Consider the following 16188-nt stretch of genomic DNA (forward strand, 5'->3'; position numbering starts at 1 on the left):
TTAAAAATAGGATTTAATCTGTGAAAATGATGACTACATAATCACTGGTAGGTATATCACATGTTAAAAAGCCAGCTGTGTAGGAACTTGAGCCTGAGCCTGGCACACAACTGAGAGGAAAGATTACCCCCAGTTAGGATGTACATGCACGAACTGAATGGAAGCACTGAAGCACAAAAGCAAATTATTTCAAGCACTGTGGTCAAATCATGTGGTACCTCACCTGAATAGGGCTTAAGAGATTAGCTATCTGGTTTTTGTGTATCAACACCAAGGGAACACCGAAGAAACAGCCAGGACTAAGTATGTTCTGTGCACCCTCTGCTGGTTTCACAGCCACAACCGTGACTCAGAAAACAAATTTAATAAAGCAGAAGCTAAATCCAGGGAAGAAAAGACACCTTAACTGCAAACAATAGTAAAAAGAGGTAACAGAATTACTTCCAAAAATCAAAGAAATAAATATTTGCCTTTTTTCTTTTTATTTCGAAATTACAAAGAAAATTGGGTAACATCCCTTGCTCAAAGACACCTGTTACAGATTGCAAGTTACAGGCCCTGTGTTGCTACTGTAGCTGCAGTGAAAACTGCATTTTCCAAAAGGACTTCAAAATAGGCATATGGTTGGATTTCAGTCATCAAAGGTTCTTTTTCAAGTCAAACAGCCTATTCTTAAAGAACTTAGCAAAGAAACTGCAATCAGCTATTACTTTACTTTAAAAGTTGGTCAGATACTTTCCTACCAACTCCTATAGCTGTTTTTCATTATGGCTTCTATCAAAGTAGACAGACACCTTACTCATAAATACAGGATTCAGCATTTCTTGTTTTCAGAATAACTTTTTTTCCCTTTAAAGTATCTTTTACAAAATTATGTCTTGCAATAATTATTTCTTCTTAGTTTACAAGGCTCCTCTTGACTGTTCACAGGGTTACACATGAGCCTCCATATTCTGCCCAGCTGACATAACACAAACTCTTGCATGTTTTAAATCACCACAACCTAAAACAAAACAAAATGCCGAAGTATATCAGTGTTAACCCCCAACAGTAGTCAGCTAGTTGGGCACCAATTCTACTTTATAACCAAGTGAAAACAGAAAGAAAACCTAGCAACTTCACTTAACCCTCACAAATCCTTTAATATCACAGTTCTTTGAAATCAAAGTAAACTTCCCTTTGGTCACTGCTGACCATTCTATAAACACATTTAATCAATACCAAAACACTAAAAAAAGAAATAGTAAATCTCAAGTTTGTTGTATCACTAAAAAATTTCCTTAGAAAATGTTTTAGAACAGCCAACACTTTGCATCTTTCTGGTAGGAGCTTCTACAGAGTTTGATTTTCACAAAACCAGCAACTCTTGACTAAAATCCCATGACATTCCCTTATGTGACAGCTCGCTACTGCCTATGGATTTGATTAGGAAAGTGCTCATTACTTTTCATCATGTAGAAAAAAATACTGCATCATTAACCATAGGTAAGGTGACTGAGCTTCAAAGATCTCCCCTTTTCCTGCACACAACTTGCTCCTCATTCCTGCTAGAGTAGATTTCCCAGTTCCTGTGCTATTCTGCTGTTGCAGAATACAACATTTTTACATCCTTCTCTCTCAAATTATGTTGTGATACTCTCAGACAGAAACAAATGCAGAAAACAATTTGAGAGAAAGCTAATGAACAACTAAAATAAATTTTTTTCAAGAAGCACACCGTCCACAGAACTATCGACAGAGATACAAGATAAAAAGATAAAAGGATAAAAGATAAAAGAACAAAAAGAAACTAATTAAAATTTCTTATACTGCAGCCTATACAGCCAGAATATACATGTTTGTTTAAAGAAATTCCTTGATTCAAGACAGATTTAACCCCCACCTGATGACAATTAAAGGCACAGGTTTAGAAGATAGGATACTAATGTCAATTACTTCTGTGAGCAGGGGATATTCAGCTCCTCTCACCACTACTGCAATGGTGTTTTGCTTTTAAAGAAGACACACTGAAAGGCACATACAGAAGGGATTGTTTGCCTCAAGACCTGGCAATACCCAGCATCTGTGCACTTCATGGGCAATAGGAGGGCTTAGAGCTTTGCTTGGCATTTCAGGTGTTCAGAACAAATATTTTAGAAATGACCACACTTCATAAAAGAGTTAGTGAGCTGCTGGCCTTGTAATTTATATATGGTCCTTAAAACGAAGTACAGACATAGTTAACTAGAGGAGCAACTCATCCAGTTGCCATTTCATTTTCCTATCTCCAAGGGCTTGCTACAAAGAGGGGTTCAAAAACTGTATAAAGCTGCAAGTGTATTTTGGGGACACACATTTTGGGAACTTCCTTCTAAAAGAAGTTGTGAAAAGGAGGCTGCAGTGGCTGGCTGGACATCTCTGTTTTATACAGGGTGGGAAAGCATACAGGAATAGCAATAATATATCAAAACTGTTCCTTCAAAACCCATCAAAACTCCATTTTCAGACTGAAGACACAGCAAACCATGCCATAGTGATGAGCTTTGAAATGCTCAGTGCAAAGAACTTTTACCAAAGAAATGAGACTGAAAATACAACCTGGGGGGAAGTATTTTATCACTCCAGTACAGAATTTGTGACAAAACCCACCAATCTTCCTATTTAAAATTCTTCAGATATAGAACAATGCCATCAGGATTCAAAATGCCACTGGAGGAGATCTAAGCACATCTTGGTTAGGAACAGAGATGATGATGATGGGATGCAGCACCTTCCTGCCAACTGTTACTAAGCACGGTGAAGATCACACAAGGAATGGGAAAGCAAATGCAAGTGAATGGTGCATTTGAGGAACCCCCCTACTGCTAGTATTACAGGTCAGAACCCCTGAAAGTTTCAGAATTTAAAATTTGGCCTTTCCCTAGAAAGCAAGACCTAGAAATACACCTGTAATATCTTCAGAAACAATTTTGTTTCAGAAGAATCCCAATAAGCACCTACACTGGTTTTAATAATCTCTCTTCTTTCTTGTTGGTAGAAGAGCTCAGGTTCAGCACCTGGCTCCCAAATCTAACTTGCTAGCCATGATTAACTCAAAAAACATACTAGTTAACTTAAAATATTCCTCCTATCTATAAATATTAACCACATGATGAAATTCAGGATAAAAAGACTATTCTGCTGCCAGCTATAGTAAAAGTTATGGTGGCACAGGCAGAAAACGACCTTGATCCTCATGTGAGTGGGAGCCTTGTGCCTGTCCAGCTTAAGACTAGCCCACTCCTGACACGTCCACCTATGAACCTGCAAGGCACAGCAGCAATTTGCCTGGACCTGTTTGCACTGTGTTACCTCACAGCTTGAGATGAAAACTTGTGGTATTTTCATAGGAAGGTAAATTCAGAACCCTAACTCAATATTGAGATTTTAAATTATTCACCACATTTTCAGGGATAATGTACACTTAAGTCTGTATGTGGACACCCCTATGTCTAATTGATTCCTTTGACAGAGCAAGAGGGAAGGAAAAACAAAGATGTGTCAGCTGCAGGAACACCATCGTACCTGCCTTCATATGGTATGGACCATAAATACTGTAGCTAAGCTTTCCAGAACCTTCCATAAAATAGACATATACATGAATGTACATCAGTTGTTTAAAAAACTGATGTATTGTGTATCTTGTGCTGTGTAGCTTAAGTCAGTGCTAGAGAATTACTGTAAGGTAGGACATGTAATTTCAAAGCTGTATTATAAGATGCTTAGGATGTCTCAGTTTTGAAAAAAACTAATGAGACAAAAGCACATCAGTGAAATTTCTTGGGAAAGTCCTCTAGGGAAACATAATTTTTAAATAGCTTTCAAAAACCAGCTTTCAAAAAAAAGTGAACCAGGTGGTAAAACAAATCATGAATTAAAACCCTTTTAGTTCTCGGGCACACTTTTCTTGTGACTTGTTTCCTTACCCACAAAATGTTAGAAATGTTCAGAAAATTGCTTTAATGTATTTTTCTTTTTCGATTTATGTTTTCATATGTTATGTTTTCTTGCTTTTCTGTACTGAGAGACGTTTAGAAAAAACGTCAAAGTTGGGAAAAGTGAAATTCTTCATAATTTTCAGGCAAACTATTGGCTAAATTTCTCCACTGTGAGTATGACTGAAATACCTGGTGGCAAGATAAGAAGTGGAGAAGGGAAATGCAAGACCTTGGGTATTCACTAGAGTGTACAAATACTGCATGGGACAGCTCCTGGGGTCACACTGATTTCTTTTCAAGTTGCACTCCAGTGCCAGCATCAACTGCCAGGTGGTGTGAAAAATGCCATTTTCACTCTTGACCATGTTGGAACCAGACTATTATGACAAAAATATGCAATTTTCGATAAAATTTTATTTCTTTTTTACATGTCATCCATTCTTATTTCTATTCTAGTTAATACAGAAATGTAATAACTTTTCGTTGGAGAAAGAAATTTATTGAGGTGTTAGGCAGCACATTCTAACATGAAATAAAATTTCATTAACCTAGTGCACTCATTTTTCTTTAAGTCACTTGAAGGAAAAATGCTATTTAAATAAAACACAACCTTTTAAAAAATCAGTAAGTGGACAGTGAAAAAAATCCAGAGGACACAGATTCCAAACAAAGAACAGTGACCGTGTATTACAAGGCTGCTCTATGTACTGCTGTGAAAAGATCTATTTAGAAGTATGATCACTTTGGTAGAGCCAGAAGATAAGACTAATGTGTTTCACTAGCTTGAATTTACTTTGCTTCCTCTTTCATTCCATAAATTTCCTACTACAGGACTAGGAAAGTACAGTGCTTGCAATTTTGTACAGTCTATTCCACCATACCCTTAGAATCTCAAAACCATGAGGGCTGGCCACTCATAAATACTTACAATGCAGGAGGAGGATTTGAAAGAAAAAAAGATAAAATCTCCTAGATGGCTTTGGGCTTAAAAGAAGTAGAAAAATCGATGAAACCAGAACCAGATAACCTTCTACCATCTGCTTTTCTAAAGGCTGCTGAAGAAGAAACTGAGACACACAAGACAGTGTTTGAAATTCTGGATCCAATGAAGCCAGTAAGGATAAATCACAGGTAATAAACAAGTGAGGCCGTGTATCACACACTGGTTTAGTACTAAGACTGAAGTAGCAGCATCTTAAGAGTCTCTAGAAATAACATGAAAGGCAATGTAATAATTTTAATCAAGAAAACCGTGTTTTCTACAGATAGAAGAAAGTAAATTTTACTGAAGCTATGACCTTCCAAACCAGGATACTACTGTGAAATGTACTCTTTTATCTACTGAGATACTTAAATGTAATCAGTAATTATCTCTATACTGAGCAGATGTTCCTCAACAGTGATGTTCAATATTGGTTCAGTGACCTCCTCTTTCGATTTCTCTGATGGTTTTGCACCAAACAACATCACTCCTAGCTTCTCACCAGCTGTGCCTGCATTATTTTGATGTAATACATTAAATTTTAGGCAAAATATATTTGCATTAATCAGAATGTCCTCTAATCAACATTCAGAATCGAACCCCAAAGTCAGTACTTCTATCAAAACTAAGAAAAGAAAGGTTTATTCATGCTTTGCATGTGAGGTTTTACTTGATTTCAAATTAGGCTAAAAAGCTACTGCCTCTGGAAAAGCATTATCTATCCACTGGTTTACATATCGTATCCAGTCTGCACACCATTTCTGGCGTCTGATAGAATCTGCCATTCCACGCCACTTTCCTGTTTTCCATAGTGGTTCTGATTGTGCAATGGGGATTGCAGGTGTAAAGCATATCTAAAGCTTACACACAGAAACTGCATATGCAGAACTTGAAGACAACATTTCTATGTTTTGCCTAAGTAACATATTTATCCTAACTACTTCCAGGACACAGATTCTAATAAAAATAATGGGTGCCTCGCTGATTTTATCAATTGCTAAATTACAGCCCATTAATATTTTTATGGTAATTTTTAAAATTAACTGTTAAACATTTAAAGCTAATTTAAATTTAAATTTTAAAATTAATTTTTAAATTAAAATTTGAGATGTCATTATTTTGCTTTTCATAAACAGAAAATTTCAAATTAACCAGCATGTCAGCTGGGTTTCAGTAATCACAGAAAGCTTGAACAATAAGGTTCTTTATAGTGAATTACCTATATTGGTAGACATCCTATTATAAAAATCCACTGATATCAAGAGAGACTTAAGATTTGAGTAACTGAATTACATAATATAAAGGTACTTCTAATTTGTGGCAAGAGGAATTCTGTTCTGTGACATAGGTACTTGACAAAATGATGTGTTGCAGGGATGTGAGAATAAATCAAAACTGAACTGGACAGCCAGTACAAATTTCAGTAAATTTTTAAAGTGGAGTGTCCATTTACTATTTATGTATCTACACTGCTGAAATGGCCAAGATTTTATTGCAGAAAATCACTAGACCCAAAATTACATTATAAATTCTACAAAAATTTCTTGATTTTGTCCACATCTTTGTCTGAAGTTTGAAATATTTGCTCCTTTTCATAAGGCAAAACTTAAGGCACGCTTAAAACCACGTTTCACTGCATTGCTGAGTGAGATTGGATTACTTCAGTAACAGCATAAATCCAAAGTAATTTTTTCCTGTGATCAGCTGAAGTGACTATGATAGAGCCTCCTTTATCTAAACAAGGGTAGATGGATTTTTAGAAGTGACTTGAAACAATAAGACTAGCTCTACTTAATCCCTGCTGTTACCAAAAGTAAGCTACATTTCTTATCTTCCCAGATGTAATTATAGTAGGACCTCTCCCTTAGTGTGGAAGTGACAGTCAGATCCAAAGTCCCTTCATCTACGGCCTGTGTGAATCCTACCACTCTACATTCAAGTTAACAATTCTATATCCATTTAATACTTTTCACATATTAAGCATTTTTTGCTCTGGCATGCAAACAACTATAATTCTCCAACATAATACAATGCTCCAGTATACAAACCAATATGGCTGTGAAGTCTACCCTCATTTTGGAGGTGCATCATGTTATCTGCCTTAAAGAATCTCACAATTTTTCTGCATTTCACAAGAAGCCTGATACATGCTAATATGAACACATATCCATTGAAACAGATATGCATAACAAAAATCATTCAAGAGGAAAACTGTAGCATGAAAGCACTGTTAGAAGAAGGAAAAAATATTCAACTAACCTGTCTACAGGTTGAAAATACTCTCCGATCAGATTTTTTTTGTAAAGCACAAAACACTCCCTAGTCTGAATGCATTAACATGGTTTCATCTGATAGGAAGGAGAGAAAATTTAAAATTAGCATTAGTGAGCCAATTGTAAAAGAAAAATGACAAAATGTAGAATAAGATCAGTAAACCAGTGATAACCCTAAATCACTATTACTATGCAAGTGCTGAAATGTTCATTTTAAGCTTAAGAGAATACATTCATCTTCACTGCACAACGTATCTTAAAAGCCTCTTGATTTTTAAGAATGCATAGACCACTTCTCCCTCCCTTTCTCAGATCTTTGGTAGCAGAGCATCCAGAAGATATTACAAGTAGGATATTCAATGAGATTACCCTTTTTTATCAGATTCATGCAAGATAGACAGGAATACAAGAACTGTATTGCCAAATACAGTTGCCAATTGTATTGCCAAATACAATTTTAAAGCTTACCAACTTCAATATAAGCCCTATTAATAGATGTTTTTATGATCCAGTCACTGAGGAGAGTAACTTTTCAGATTGTATACATCTCTGCTAAAAGCTACTACTCTTAAAAAGATGCCATGTTTCTTTTTAGTAGCTTAACTTGACTCTTCCTGAATATGAAATACCATGTACATATATTAATAAAATTTAAAATGTTTATTGTGCACCCAGAGAACCTGTACAGACTAAGTGAAAGGAAAAAACATCACTAAAATGATCCTTTGATGAGAAAAATAAGACCAGTTACAATTAGGAAAGGCTTTGAATATGATATTCCCTTTGCCTCTGCAAGTTTCTGCTGATGAGAATGCATAAATTAAAGCAACGTAGTGGAAAGATGCGTTTGCCATTCTTGCTCAGAACAATAGATTCGAATTAAAAAAAAATATGCTGCCTTTAGGTCTTTTATCATAGAATCATAGAATTGGCTGGGTTGGAAGGGACCTCAGAGATCATCGAGTCCAACCCTTGAACCACCATTGCGGTTGCTAGACCATGGCACTGAGTGCCACATCCAGTCTCTTTTTAAATATCTCCAGGGAAGGAGAATCCACTACTTCCCTGGGCAGCCCATTCCAATGCTTGATCACTCTCTCTGTAAAGAAATTCTTTCTAATATCTAACCTAAACTTCCCCTGGCACAACTTAAGACCATGCCCTCTTGTCTTGTTGAAAGTCGTCTGGCAAAAGAGACCAACCCCCCCCCTGGCTACACCCTCCTTTCAGGGAGTTGTAGAGAGTGATGAGGTCTCCCCTGAGCCTCCTCTTCTCCAGGCTGAACAGCCCCAGCTCCCTCACCTCACAGGGTCTGTGCTCGAGTCCCTTCACCAGCCTGGTTGCCCTCCTTTGGACCTGCTCCAGGACCTCAATATCTCAACTACACAAGTAGGCAGCTTCACAGTACGTTCTTACTGCTGGAAGCTCAGCACTTGATAGTAGAATACCACTAATGTAAAATTCAAAGAATCAGCAATAACTGTCAACAGGGAAGTCCTTTCATTAAGTGAAAAAAAAAAAGTTGTCCTATTTACTCCTGATGACTCCTGATACTCTGAATATGTACTGATATCTCTTCAGCTCCCATTATCAAGAGACAAAAAAGTCACCTTTATTATGATGCTTTCTTAAAATAAAATACCAAAACCAGAAATGATGGGATTTGGGATCCATTTTGACCAGTTTCAAATCAAACAATCCAAAGATCTGAATTAGTGGAATATGAATCAAGAAAATGAGTATCTTAAGTGTTGACTGGCATAATGTATTCCGCACATGTTCAAAAGTGCTGATGCTCTACTTTGAGATAATTCTGCGATAAATTTGCTTAATTTAAATATATCTTCTAAAGACAGCTTATTTGATAATTTTCCAACTGAGCTTAAGTAATGTCTCTGCATGCTACACTACAGACTTGATTACAGTATTCTTGTCTTCCTTTATTCAAGGTAAGAGTACCTTAACTTCCCAAATAAAGCCATTAAATCACTGGAATGGCTTGAAGAACGCTATGGTACTCTACTGAAGCAAAGAATCTAACAGACTCTGTTTCCTTGAGTTTGCAATAACAATGTGAAGCACTACATAAAAAAATGAAAGTGTACCAATATTTCACAGAAAAAGGCTTCAGCAAAGAAATCATGTCCTTAAAGCAAATGAAGGCCATGTTTCATCTTCATAATCTTTATAGACATAGCATTCTACTCAAGTATAGTACAGTAGAGGATGAGAATCACAGGATGTTTTACAAAGCAAATAAATACAAACAAATTACAACTAAGGCTTTCCAGTAAATGTGCTTGCCTAAATATGTTGTGTTGTCTGCAAAGCTATCAAAAATAGTTTTCAGTACTTATGTTACTTATTAACTAGCAGATCAGCTTCTACAGTTGCTAGGATTGACACTTTTCATCACTAGAGCAAGTTTTAAGCAGGCACAAGCCAGAACTGCTGCCCCCCACCTTCTTTCTGTCCCATTATTATTATTCTTCCCCTTGCATAAGCAAAAATTCCATGTCACTACCATGAACTGCACTGATCTGGAGCTCAAGACAGCTCCTTTCAGTGCACATGTTGGCTTACAATGGCTTCATGTACCCTGAAAAAGGACTCTTCACTCACTCTAAAAGATTTAAAAATTCCTACTGGTAAGATAACTATTAAGTTCCTTCTGAACATCTGAATATGGCTGTGTTGGTAATATTTGGCTGAATGCTACATTAATAAAGTAAGAAACTGAGTAATTCTAGCTGTAAACATGGTGCAACTGAAAAATGTACAAAAATCTTTTATTCTACAAAAAATTAAAATAGTTGTTAGAAATTGATGGTATAACATATGTACAGTAGCCAATTTATTAATGCTTGAAAGATATTAACAGATAAGAAAAATCATTAAATAATACATTGTTTTATACCATTGCCAACCAAATTGTTCAACATCTCTCACCTGGTAATTTACCTCAACCATCATACTGTGAGCAATTAAGCCTACTGCTAGTCACAGTTTAGGAAAAGGAAAGCAGATGAACATTTAACAAAATGTTCAAAAGTAAAGCTACTACCAATATGTGTTTGACTTAAACTATTTATGTGGTCTATGACTGAGGTGTTTTAAAAATGCACATATTAAAATAAAATAAGGAAATCTCTTAAGTTGATAAAGCATCCTTACAGCTATTTCGTGTGTTTGAACTTTCACACAACCATAACCTCCTGACCAGAATACTACTAGTAGGTGGTACAGCAGCAGCATCAGTCAAGTTCTTTGAGCCAGTCTGCTTATGAAGGTACTTTTATCTTAAACATTGTCCATCTCAACTCCCAGACATGTTCTGGTAATAAACACATCAGCAAGGTCTATTTCAAAGCAAGTTATTTAATGCATACCTCACTACATCCTAATGACTACTTCTTGCATGGCAGATAAAGAATCATTCATTCGAGTCCAGCCTTTCAAAGGGCTACCTTCACTAAGCTGAGTTTGTTTACCATCCAGAATTAAAGTACGTGTAATTGAAAAACTGAACCATATCACAGCATGAAAAAATATCCCAGAGGGAGAGGGCAACACACACGAGTAACTTGCTTCTACGTTCAAAGGCATGCTTATGCTATATACCCAAGTGACATTCTCATACTTTCATCCCTTTGGGAGAAGTAGAAGGGCAATTAAAACTTGTCTGTTAATGCTTTAATGTTAAAGTTCACAATCTGAGCTAAAGATGTTTCTTTCATCGAAGGGGCATTCATGTAACAGAATCTACCCTTGGATCCCATTATGCAAGAGAAAAACAACTTTCTCAAAACTGAGTGAAAGCATGCTTTCCAACACAGAATTTTAACAAAAGTTATATGTTGAAAGAATCTGGTGAAGTGCACTTGAGTGGAACAAATTGAAAATCTGACATTACCCTTCAGGCAAATCTTTCATCACCAATGTAAAGGATACACAAGCAGCAAAGTAGGTGAAACAAGAGAGAATAGCACTACTGATTTACCTAAGCAGCCAATTCATCTCAACATTTTAACATGAGGTTCTACTTCAATATTAAGCCACCAAAACAGAGACCCCCTTATTTCTGTTAAAAACATGTAGGGTTTTTTAGACCAACAACAGCTTTTTACTTTTCGTGCAACATTTCTGGACTTTGAGTCACTGAAAGCAAATAAACACAAAGTACTCAAACACTACCACTGTCTAGCCAGAATACCTAATATATTACAAAATAAGACAATGCAAGTATTTGCTTAAATTTTGGCTTCATGCATATCTGCATTTTAAAAAGTAAGCTAAAATCCTACTGTATATTCTTACAGTATATATTGTTCCACCTTCTAGAAGTAGTAAGAACATCGTAACAATGAGCATGAGAAGGTAAAGATAAGCTTGACAGTACTGCAGTGAAATAGGTTTTGTTATCTTACTACCTAAAGAAGGTGAAAGGCAAGTCTTTACAACCTAGTTTTATTTCAGTTTTATTGAACTGTCTACAATATTCTGTGAGTGTGTGCACATACACAGGCACCCACAGAAAAAGTGGTATCTACAAACAGTTTACACATATATTTACATACATATATTATTTACATAAACTGACTGCATGATTTATGATGTAAAAACCATACTCTTCTTGCACACTTAACTGTTGCATTGGTCTTACAAAGTAAAATAAACCTTTTGCAACAACTAGCTAAGCACATATCATAGCTGATTCCAAGTTATTAGAGCTTGCAAGATTTAAAAAAAATACAATACCTAGAACACTGTTATCAAACAAATATGCTTTATTGGCATCTAAAAACAAAATGCACCCAACATTAAAATGTACTTTTTCATTTTTTTAAACCCACTGCAGTACGAGAACAAATCACGAACACTTACTTTAGAGAAAACAGAGACTATAGTGTAGATTTTACAAAATCACTTTTAATCTCTGTATTATGCTCCTTAAATAACATGGGCCATTTCTTTTTTTCTGCCGAATTGTAGGAACATAAAATGTCACAGCTTTGTCTATACTTTAAAATTCTGCAGCAGCCTAAAAACACGGACAAGATACACCAGCACCTCTTTTCAAGTATGACAATTTCGATAGCCAACCTAAGGGTAATATCTAAAAAATTCCACTTTCTTCCATAGGAAGTCTTTGTTTGACAAGCTGTTATTTTATCTTTGTGAAATTAAAAACAAGTGGGGGCAAGTTTATGCTTTACCAGAGAAATAAAAAAAAAAAAAAAAAAAAAAAAAAGAAGGTTTACCTACCATGTTCAAATTAAGAACAGTGTTCTATACAAGTCAGTTGTACAGTTATTTAAGTGAAAGATGAACATGAACATCAGATTAACTTAATTCTGGCAGACAAAAGTGAACTGCTACGGTCCAGGTCAGCCATTTATCTATTACAGAGAGATGACAACTTTACAAAAGGTATCTTTTACCTACTGAGTGATGATTATGTCCCCTCAGTTTCTGTGCTTTCTACCACTGGTTCACTTTCTATATCAGCTTCTGTGTCACTCTTCTCTTTGTTTATCTCGACGGAAGATGTCAGTTTTTCATAAAGTTCTGGATCATCCTGCACCTGTGCCGTTGGTGGCTGACTTTCTGTCTCTGTATTTTCACCATTTACCTGGGGTGTATTATCGGGTTTGCGTTGGGAAGTGGCCCCATCAAAATATTCAAACACCCGTGGATGTGGAGGGGGGATCCAGTTGTTTGACATTCTGTCTCTTCCAAACCTGTTCCCATTAATTTCTCTGCAAAAATTAAAATCTCTGTCATCCCTATCCCTCTGTCTTTCCCAGGGTCTTCTGCGGTCATCAAAATCTCTGTGAGCATCTTGGTCAAATCCTCTGTTCCAATTGGGACCACTTCTACTATCAAACCTATAGTTCCCATGCCGAAACCTCTCTCTGTCTTCATGGAAGCCTTTAGGGCCACCATAAATAGGGAAGGCATGGTGCTCTCTTTCATCATAATCTCCTCTCTGTCCCCAGTGCTTGTCTGAATTGAAAGCAAAATGCTCTCGGCGACCAAGGTTATCTATACCTGGTCTTCCAAAATTTTCTCTCATGTCTACATGTGGTCTTGCGAAGTGTTCTCTTCCATCTACTGGAGGCCTTCCAATACCCTCTCTTGGATCAACTGGTGGTCGTCCAACAGAATCTCTGACATCCACTGGAGATGGTCTGTTAAGATTATCTCGGTTTTCCACTGGAGGAAAGCGATAATCTCTGTCTCCTTCCTGCTGAATGTTATCACCTCCAAGTGGTAGTCTTTTCTCTGGATTAGAAATGCTATCAATATTTTGTCTTCCTGGTGTTCCAAAGGGTCTTTCTGGTTGATTAAAAATATCTACTGGAGGAAAAGGACCTCGAGGTGGTGGGTGAAGAGATGGATCAAGGATTGCTGGAGGAGGAATACTACGCTGTGGTGGCATTCCTGGCTGCATTAATGGAAACCTTGGTCCAGGTGAATGGGGCATTAGGCCTGGACGAATATCTATGATGGGCATTCCCGGCATCCTTTGACTACTAATATTTAAATGAGGCATATTTTGAACCCCAGCTGGATGCTGCATTGCCAGAAGTCCAGAACTACTTGAAATATTTGGTGGTGGCACTCCCATAAGTCCAGAACTACTTGAAACATTGGGTGGTGGCATTATGAGAAGCCCAGAGTTGCTTGAGACACTTGGTGGCTGTACTCCTGCTAGAACTCCTGAGCTGCTTGAGACACTTGGTGGCTGCATTCCTGTCAGAAGGCCAGGGTTGCTGGAGACACTGGGTGGATGCACTCCAGCAAGAAGCCCTGAGCTACTCGAGACACTTGGTGGTTGAACTCCAGCCATAAGTCCAGAGCTGCTTGAGACACTGGCTGGCTGAACTCCACTGGCAAGAGAAGAGCTACTGGAGACGGCAGGTAGCTGTACTCCTCCTGCAAGACCAGAACTGCTTGAAACAGTTGGTGGCTGCACTCCTACAAGTCCAGAGCTGCTTGAAACACTGGGTGGCTGTACTCCCCCTACAAGTCCACAGCTACTTGAGACGCTGGGTGGTTGCCCTTCTCCAGTAAGCCCAGAACTGCTTGAGACACTGGATGGCTGCACTCCTCCGAGTCCAGAGCTACTCGAGACATCACTTTGCACTAAAACACAGTGACAAGAAGAACAGTTAGCAGAACATGCTGGTGTAACACATAGCATTCAGAACAAAATGCAGCTTAATCCATATTCTGTTAATGCATTCAGTGATGATACTGCTGAGAAGGTCTCAACAAACATGCATCATTTTTATTATACGGGTGCTAAATAGACATTATACCACAGAAATGAACGTCTCTTCATAGCAAAGAATGTACAGCAGCTTAAAATTGACAAACACCACAGCCATCACCCAATTTATGCAAGAGAAGTACTAAAAACTTTGATATAATTCTAAAAATGTTACACTATCTTACCCTCTCCTGCTCCTTTCCATTGACATTAATGTAGTGAGAATGCACTACATTTCTTTTCAATTTTTTTTTAAAGGTCTCCCAGTCTCAGCTTAGCTTTTCAAGTAAATGAAAGAAACATCCCTGAGCATAGGCTCCTAGAAAATCAGTCATCAGATCATCACAAAGATGGTTCCCAGCACTCTTCCAACTTTAACTGAAAACCAGCATTAAAGTTCCTACTCTGTAGTTCTCAGTGCGATGGATTACAATCTGCAAAAACCCCTCAGAAGTATGATGTTTCCTGTATGAAACTGCATCAGCCCATAAAGACATATCTTACCAGATCTACTGTTTTCACTGGAAGAAATCTGAAGGTCTGTAAGATGTGATCCCTTTTCATCTGATTCTGGTTTGTTGATTGGAAGAGGATTAAAAACACTTCCAGCAGATAATGTTGGAGTAGCTAAATTGCTAGTAACTGTGCCAACTGGTAGAACAAGGCTAGTAAAAGGAACATCCTTCATCGTTTCTTGTGCAATTGGTAATGGAGGTTGTACTAAAGCTGTTGAGAGATAACAGAAGTGTATCTCAGCAATCATCAACATAAGTTTGCCAAAGGTCAGTGTGATACATCAAATCAGTGAAATTAATTACTCTAAGTGTTACATTTTTCTGATGACAATTTTTTATCCTTAATCAGCATGTAAGATCTAAAATCCTTGTAGAGGTCATGGCCACAAACTGCAGGCAACCTAAGCAATGAGTCCTCTTTAACAGACATTTAACTATAAATGGATACAGTTAAAAGGCTAAACAAAAATATTATAAATTATTCAATGACTAACACCAAATAGATCAAGTAACAGATACACCTATTAATGACAGGTTCAAATATTGGACTATGCATACAAATAATCAATAATTTTTTTTTTCAGTAGCTCCACAGTAAGTATCATCTTTGAGTCAACTTTTTTCAACAGGTTTTCTCTGTAAAATTTTTTCCCAATACCTGCATAACCAGCTAAAAAGTAACTTCTGTGTTGCTATTTTCCATTACACAGGATTAACTTCCTTTTGATTAAGTAACAATCAAAGAAGTAAGTTTTTAGTAACACAAAGGACTATTAGAAGAATCAAACTTACGTGTTGGAACCACTGGTGGGACAACAGGTGGTGGGACAACAGGTGGTGGGACCACAGGTGGAACTGGGGGAGGCATATAACCTACGGAGAAAAAAAATTTTACAAGGGAAACAAATTAAGTTCTGATGCAAAAGTTTGCCTACATTATTCATCCTGAAAAGCTGCATCCCTGAAGACTGGCAATCAGCAAATGTATGGGAAGAGGTAACAGTAGTGATTGTTTTCAAAAAGAACCCCATCTTTATTGTAGACTGTGATTCCTTAAAAGTTATTTCTGCCAGCAATATTCATAGAATAAAATAAACTTTCAAAACTTTCCATATACAAGAGATTATTTACAAGGATTTTCAAATGTTCATTTTTATCAAAGTTCAAAAAAAAAATTCTGCTTTTC

The 16188-nt window shown here is 37.0% G+C and overlaps 1 protein-coding gene across 3 annotated transcripts in view; it reads right to left on the minus strand.

Annotated features, from left to right (window-relative positions):
• Positions 1–943: 943 nt before the first annotated feature.
• SCAF8 (SR-related CTD associated factor 8) overlaps positions 944–16188 on the minus strand; it is a 67665-nt gene continuing 52420 nt past the window's right edge. For 2 of the 3 annotated variants that reach the window (XM_030447280.1, XM_030447277.1), the window contains exons 18-20: positions 15795–15875; positions 14992–15213; positions 11976–14360 (exon numbers count right to left, since the gene is read on the minus strand). In XM_030447280.1, coding sequence (XP_030303140.1) covers positions 12667–14360; positions 14992–15213; positions 15795–15875 — 1997 coding nt within the window. In that variant the 3' untranslated portion in view covers positions 11976–12666. Of the gene's footprint in view, positions 1004–11975; positions 14361–14991; positions 15214–15794; positions 15876–16188 lie in introns of those variants that run through there. The other variant, XM_030447278.1, reaches the window with a different exon arrangement.

Source organism: Calypte anna, chromosome 3, assembly GCF_003957555.1.
Source record: "Calypte anna isolate BGI_N300 chromosome 3, bCalAnn1_v1.p, whole genome shotgun sequence".
Taxonomy (NCBI): Eukaryota; Metazoa; Chordata; class Aves; order Apodiformes; family Trochilidae; genus Calypte; species Calypte anna.